The sequence below is a fragment of the Hemibagrus wyckioides genome, linkage group LG04 (assembly GCF_019097595.1).
Source record: "Hemibagrus wyckioides isolate EC202008001 linkage group LG04, SWU_Hwy_1.0, whole genome shotgun sequence".
NCBI classification, from domain to species: domain Eukaryota; kingdom Metazoa; phylum Chordata; class Actinopteri; order Siluriformes; family Bagridae; genus Hemibagrus; species Hemibagrus wyckioides.
The window spans coordinates 26,106,375-26,114,038 of NC_080713.1; the positions used below are offsets into that span (position 1 = coordinate 26,106,375).

General features: G+C 47.2%; 1 protein-coding gene across 2 annotated transcripts; it reads left to right on the forward strand.

Moving 5' to 3' along the window:
- Window positions 1–631: 631 nt before the first annotated feature.
- On the forward strand, window positions 632–7,218 carry larp6a (La ribonucleoprotein 6, translational regulator a). Of its 2 annotated transcripts, none has more exons than XM_058387504.1 (5): window positions 632–674; window positions 1,020–1,156; window positions 2,214–2,815; window positions 4,117–4,315; window positions 5,305–7,218. In XM_058387504.1, the coding sequence occupies exons 1-5, from the start codon at window positions 647–649 to the stop codon at window positions 6,418–6,420; spliced, it is 2,082 nt and encodes a 693-aa protein (XP_058243487.1). In that variant the 5' UTR covers window positions 632–646; the 3' UTR covers window positions 6,421–7,218. The 2 variants fall into 2 exon arrangements, with proteins under 2 accessions (XP_058243487.1, XP_058243488.1); XM_058387505.1 differs by having other exon boundaries at window positions 632–665; window positions 5,305–7,217.
- Window positions 7,219–7,664: the final 446 nt, after the last annotated feature.

A 7,664-nucleotide genomic window follows, 5' to 3' on the forward strand; every position in this document is an offset into this window, starting at 1 on the left:
ATAACTGAGGTCATTTCCGGTATTATAGGAACGTGTATGTGCGCAGAAGGGAGGGAGGGAGAGAGAGAGAGAGAGAGAGAGAGAGAGACAGGCAGAAAGTGAGAGAGACAGACACAGAGAGAGAGTGAGAGAGAGAGAGAGAGAGAGAGAGAGAGAGAGAGAGACACAGACAGACAGAGGGAGAGAGAGACAGAAAGTGAGAGAGACAGACGCACAGAGAGAGAGAGAGAGAGAGAGAGAGAGAGAGACATCGAGTGAGAGAGAGAGAGAGAGAGAGAGGGAGGAAGAGAGACAGACAGGAGAGAGAGAGAGAGACACACACACACAAAGAGACAGACACAGAGAGAGACAGACAGAGAGAGAGAGAGGAAGAGAGACAGACACAGACAGAGAGAGAGACACACACAGAGACAGACACAGACAGACAGAGAGCATGAAAGAGTGACAGAGTGAGAGAGACAGAAAATGAGAGAGACAGACAGAGAGAAAAAGAGAGACAGATAGAGAGGAAGATTTTAGACATTCATATCTTTTTCATATCTATCTTACTGTCATTATTCTAGCTGTTATTTTGCAGCTCTCTCTGTTTTTGCTTTCTATTTTTTTTTAGATCATAAGTAAGAACAGGAACTAACCGATCTCACAGATGTTTCCCAACATTAAAGGTAAAACAGGTAAACAGTATTACGTGTCCGTTAATAAACCGCAATCATTCGCAAATCGCTGTGGTTTAATAAGAATGAAAGACCTCATGGTGTGCTGTTATGTGAAAATAATCAACTTTTTGAGGGAGTAACTCAGGTTCCTACCACCCCGCTGTTATAACAACACATCCTGAAGTGTTTTATTCCTTACCTTTTGCCAATATAATAACAAATAAATTGCACCTAATTGTGTTCGTACTGTTCCTAGAATAGGGGTAGAATAATTACCCATAAAGCAAGCCATGCTTATTGATTAGCCCACTGCTTCTATTTTGTGCATTACACACAAGGACTTGGTCTGTCTTAACTCTCCAGGGTGCAGGAGTCTGTCTATAAATATCCTGACTGAGTCAGAGACGGGGAGGGAGGTGCGGCGCTGCAACACGTATCCAAGCAGCACGCCATCAAATGGAGGATTTAAACACAAAGGAGCAAAGGCATGGATGAAGAAGGTCAGAAAACACACCAAGAACAAACCACACAGCTGAAGCAGTGGGTGGGTGGGTGTGGCTTGTGGAGAAGGACAGCATGTGCAAGAGCAGGACGAAAACACAATGATGTCATTAGTGGTGCTGGGTCACAAGCCATCCATCTCTCTAGGCCTCGTCGAGCATGGACACAATGTAGAAATGAATATAGGGCATTAACCTAGAACAATACAATGATGATTTAAACAGCACACAGACAAAAGACAGGACTGCCTTTTATTTTACTGCATGCAAATTCTCCTTCAAATGAACCCCCATCCAGACAGCCGTGTCTCCAGCAGCTTTGCTTTTGCACATCATCAGCATTCTCGTCACAGAGCTGAAGTGACGTACCACAGGCTGCCTTCTTAAGTGTGCAGAAGGACTTGTCAATGACACACATCAGCTCGTGCTTCGAGTCATGCTATCAATGGTGGTCCTTGCCAAGATGTATTGTTTATTTCAAATCATTCCTGCAGTATTGGTTGGCCTTTGCAACATAATGCTAGATCTTGCACAGAGCTGCAGTATGCAAATTACCTTCTTTTTTTTCTTTTTTCTTGCATGCTGTGGCCTGATTTCTCATGTATCCTGGAGCCCTGGTGTTTGTATCGATTCACCAATATCCTGCTTCATAAAATTAAGTGTGAATACTAAAAGAGAAAGGCTTATTTTTCTCCTTGCCCCCAAAAGCAAATCCTATCACAGTCCCAGCGGAAAAGCCTCTTAACCAATTGGCATTAGAAGAAAAGTGGGTCGAACCGTTTAATTGCTGCAGCCGCTTGCCTCCTAATTGCTAAATTGCACTCAGGTGAAATTTGCAGGACTTTCTAGGCTATATAAGTCACGTGCACTGGAAATAAAAAAATGTCGGGCTCCTTTAATCTTACATGCAAAAAAAAAAACAAGCAAAGAAAACCGAAAACCTAGAGTAATATTGTTATTCATAATTATAACAATAACAACAATAACAGCGATGCAGGTTTTAGTGAACGCCTTCTTGCGCTTTCTCTCCTTCCTGCTTCCTCCCTCTTGGCTTCAGCTCGCGTTTCAGTGGTGGGTTGGGGGAGATGAGTGCGGAGGCTCGCCGTGGCCCAATCGCGGCGCTCCTTTCGCGCGCAGAAAGCCTCTTATTGCGCACGAGGAAGTGACAGCACGAGGCGACTCCCGTCCTCTCGGTCGCGTCTCGCTCGCCGCCGCCGCTCCTGCGCCCTCCGCCGCTGCTGTCCCCGCTCCTCCTCCACCTCCTCCTCCTGCGGACGGCCGGGGGTTTCCGTGGCGCGGAGTCCGTGAAGCCGCGGAGCTCGTCTTGGCGGCTCCGCTCGTCATTTCCGAGCGCCGGTGCCGAGAAGCGCGAGGCTCTCAGTCGCCGCGCGATCATCCGGGAGGAGGAGGCGGCGTCATCGAGGACACAGAGGCACCGTGTAGAGCGCGCCGGTCCGCTACGGTCATGAGCGCGGCTACGGAGCTGCCGAACCCGGTGGAGGTCGTGGGCGCCGCCGCGGGCTTCGCGGACCAGCGCTTGCGCGAGATGGGCACTCCGGTCACCATAACCGTGGCCATCCAGGCGGCGGAGGACGAGGAGCCCGACGAAGAGGAAACGATCAACAGTGAAGACGAGATTCTGAGGCACGAGAAATCGAGGTGTGTGAGACTTCAAGTTGCTGTAGTTTCTTTAGTATAAAGTATTTCTATTTAGTACAAAGGAAATGTAGAAGTCTGTATTGTGAGTGTGTTAATGTTTACGGCACCTGCCCAAAACCTTTAACAAAACAAAGCTAACGTTATTGCGTAATAGTGGTAGCGTACAGACCATCTTCTGAGGCATTCTTTCATCATTTTTTATCTTATGTCATTATGTGAATTGTTACATAACACTCTCAGTCTAAACTTGGCCTGTAATTATTGCTCTGGACCAAAACTTGCAGCAGAGCAAATAAGTGAGCACCTGTAAACCTCGTCTTAGTGACGTCACCGGCGGGAATGGTACCAGACCTGTTGCTCCGAAACCCCCCCCCCCACCCTTTGCGTCATCAGGCATGGATTATTTACTGTCCTCTGCCTTACTGACCGCTGTAAACACACACCACACAGAGGCTTGTGTAGGATGTTGACATTTTTATAGCCAGTGCTTCCCAGTTCCAGTGATTGTGTTTTTATAAATAGCATTTTCTCCACCCAAACACACCCAGCTCACCTTTTTTTTATAGAAAAAAGGCGTGTAATGAGGCAAAAGAAATAGGTGTGGGTACCGAGCAAACACTAAAATGTGAAGTCATTGAGCAGGATAGGGGAACTGCTACAAAATGCACTACCTCATTCCAGAGCGTGTAATTTTGGCAAGTTGTCGCAAGTTTTCTGGCTTGCTTTTGAAAGGCTACATCGAGATAAATACAAGGCTGCATAGTGGACACGCTGTATTTGATTTGTAGTAGAATGTTATTTTTTCTTAGCGTGCTTTCTGGCAGTGAGTAAAGCCTTTGGTTAAATCATTTGTTTCCTAATTTTTCAAGCTCGTTTTAAACTGCGAAGTGTTTCCTCCTGCCATTCACTTGTTGAACGTGGTGAATGTTTTCACTCGTCTTCATCCAGCGTTTAAAGGGCGTAGGAGTCCACAGAAAGCCAATGAGTCATCCCTTTTTAATTTGATTCCTGGTTCTTATTCTGAACCATCAAGTAGGCAACTGGTGTAATCATGAGCAGGCGTTTTTGTTTTAATTGCATGCTGATGCAGGGAAGATTGTAGTGCTGATTAAAGTTTTGAGTGCACACTCCCCTGTTGAGACGCATCACGGAACCTGCGACTATAATGTCAAGTGGAGAAGGTTTGACTTTTTTTTTTTTTTTTTTAAGGCCTGTGTAGAAAATCTGGGTAGTAAGCTGATTCAAGAGTGTTTCAGAAGACATGGTGTTTAAACCTAACCCTTATTTCTTTTCTCCATCAGCGGCGCTGGCACGAGTGGTGGCGAGCTGGAGGAGGAGAGCTGGCAGCCCCCGGACCCTGAACTGACCCAGAAGCTCATAGCTCAGATCGAGTACTACCTGTCCGACGAGAACCTGGAGCATGATGCCTTCCTGCTCAAGCACGTCCGGCGCAATAAGCTCGGCTTCGTCAGCGTCAAGCTGCTTACATCTTTCAAGAAGGTCGGTTGTGAGCGCGGATCTGCTCTGAGAATCTATTACTGCATCCGGGAGAACTGGCAACTGTTGTGTAAGCTGTCAATTGGGCGTATGAATCATGTGTTCAAGAAAGGCTGTGCTTCAGAAATGCAGCATTTGATGGAACAAAATGCTTGCTATCCATCATCAAGGCTTTCTAATAGCACTGATTGGCATTTTTTTTATTTGAATATAAATAGACCTCCATCTTAAATATACAGGACCATAAGCCATTGTTTAACGTCTACAACAATTATTTTAGAATAACTGTATTTGTCCTAGCTGAATGGTATTGGATCTGTGTATAATTCACCTTTTTTAGGCAGATGTACAGTCTCTTGAACAATACAGGTGCTCTAGAAGTGCTACAGAAGCAGTTCTGGTTGCTTATCTTTTGCAGCCTGCATTCTGACTTCCCCTTTTATTTCCTGCTCCTGATGCAAGTCTCAGATGATTAACAGAACGGGAAGTTAAGTCACACAACTTGGCAGAGGCTGGATTTTATTACAGCCTTTCACATGTGTAGCAGGTTTACTAGAATAGTGTCATTTAGGCCTAATTTAATCGTTATTATTATTATTATGGGGCAAGTGAGAAGCAGCCATGGTAATGGGCAACCTTGTAGGTAATTGGTAATACTGCGTAGGATGTTCAGTGAAGAGGTTTAGCTGTTTTTTAATTTGTCCTGTGCCACCATGTGACACCTCCATGTACCAGGTATCTGGTAATCGGGTTCATTGTGGTGGTTTTAACAGAAGTGTACCTGTGTGTTAAGGCTGTACATTTATCTATACATTGCCATCTATACATTTTGTCCCAAGTAACTTTTTTTTTTTTTTGGTCAAAAATGGAGTTCCTAAAAAACTGATTACTACTAGGTGAATAGTTTAAACCTCCATGTTTCTTGAAGTTTGTTTATCAGGTAACTTTTCCCAGAGTTTTCATGATGTGTGTTGTCGATCCTGTTCTCTCAGGTGAAGCACTTGACGAGGGACTGGAGGACGACGGCGTACGCGCTGCGCCATTCCACCCTGCTGGAGCTGAACGAAGAAGGACGGAAAGTTCGCCGCAGGACGAGCGTGCCAGTGTTCGCCAGTGAGTCTCTGCCGAGCCGCATGCTGCTTCTGAGTGAGCTACAGCGCTGGCCTGAGCTAGGTGTGGCTTTGGCAGGTGGGGGCGGGCCTGGAGACGGGAGCCCTGGGGCGAACCCAGCCCAGCAGGAGCGGCTCATGGAGCTTCTGCTCAAGGCCTTTGGTACGTACGGCCCGATCGCCTCGGTGCGTGTGCTGAAGCCTGGCAAAGACCTGCCACCTGATCTGAAGAAGCTGAGTGGGCGCTACTCTCAGCTGGGCACTGAGGAGTGTGCCATCGTCGAGTTTGAGGAGGTGGAGGCTGCTGTGAAAGCTCACGAGGCCTACTCTGGTCAGCAGGGAGATGGGAAGGGCTCAATGGGGCTCAAGGTGGTGCTGATTGGCACCAAGCCACCTAAAAAGAAGGTACCCAAGGAGAGGCAGCGGGAGGAGAACGGAAACGGAGGAGGAGGTGGAGGACTGCGCAAGAGCCGCTCGCTGAACAGCCGCGTACGTGAGCTTCAGTATCATGGAGATGACTCTGCCTGCAGCTCCTCCGAAACGGAAAGCAACCCGACCTCGCCTCGTCTCGGCCGCAAGTCGCGTTCATGCAACAAGCTGAGTCCTGGAGGCTTCCACTTAAGCCCGGCAGTGTCTCCTCGCTCCAGCCCGTGGAACAGCCCACGAGCCAGCCCATGTGCTCAACGCAAAGCGCCTCCGAACGCCCGTTCGCCCCTCGCCAGCGAGGGCAGGTTGAGTCCCGAGGCTGGCCGCCGCTGGGCTGATTATTCCTCGGACAGCAGCTTGACTCCTTCAGGAAGCCCATGGGTGCAGCGCAGGAAGCAGGTGGCCAGTCAGGAGAGCAGCCCAGTGGGGAGCCCCATGCTGGGCAGAAAGATCCAGAACGCAGACGGCCTTCCCCCTGGCGTTGTGCGTCTGCCCAGGGGGCCTGATGGCACTCGTGGGTTTCATGCAGTCTTGGTGGCAGAACGGGGCAAAACTGCAGCCACTCAAACCTGACTTGAGCCAGGGGGAGCCTCACTTCTCCCAAAACGACAGCACTGAACTTTTAGCAGTGAGGTTTAAGCATCGTACACCACGCAGTCATCAAGGTGAAGCATCATTCTGCAAAAATGGACCACTGATCTATTGCACATCATAGTCTGTTACTGGTTTCTTTGTAATACCTTTTTTTATATATATATGGATATTTCTTTTGGTTTTGTTTTATATGGACATTATATAAGGAGACTTTGGTTCGGTATTACAAGAAAGGGATGAGTGCAAATGTAAAATCATTCCATACTGGATTTAAAAAAATATTATTTTTCTTTTGTTTGTTGATGTGGACAGTGGTTTAGGCATGTGGATTTGATGGATTTCACTTGATGCCTTGTTGCGCCTGAGAAGAAGCAGCAATGAAAATATGTGGCCATAGTTTCTCTCCTGGAATTAGGCTTGAATAGTAATCACTTAAGGAAATGATTCATTTTTAGATTATTTTTTTTTAAATTCTTTTCTGCCTTTTCTGGACTATGGTGGGGTTTTTTTTTTTTTATTATTTTTAAGGGATTACTATTTTAGCAGGGACCTGGTGCACGGAATCTGAATCCTATCTGTTTTAGTTTCAGTGTAGGCTGTAACAGACGGGGAGGTAGTGAGGTATCCAGCCTGGCTCCAGCGTGTAAATATGCTTTGCTTTTGCCTTTACCGTCGAGGCAAAGTAGTGCACATTTCATACTGTACAAAATAAATCACTGCAATGCCATTCATCTGGTGTTCATTTCCTCTCCAAGCCGTGTTGCTCTGTGACTTATTTGTATTCATTATGTTAATCTCGTCCAAAAAAAAGTGTGGCGCTGAGGGATCACCAGCGGCAGTTCGTGATCTGTTCCACGCTGCACATCAATCTGATGATGAACTCCAATAATTGTTTTGCTCAAAGCTAGAATGAACAATCTTTAGATCGTGATTGAGGCAATGCTGGCAAGAGTGCAGTCTAAAACCCTAACCGCCGCTCTTATATCCCCCCCCCCCCATCAATCCTTACTCGGTAGACTCGCAATCATGTGTCGCTCTGATTTATTCTAAAATCGACGCTGTAGGTTGCCAGTAGAAATGCTGCTCGGCTCGGTGGCTCTCGAGCGCCGAGCACGCAGGGCGTAAATGCGGCACAGATGGACAGAGGTCTTACCAGGATTTGTGGAATGTGGGCCGAATCAGAAACGCCGTGTGAGGCTGCAAACCACCACTTGTACAGCTCC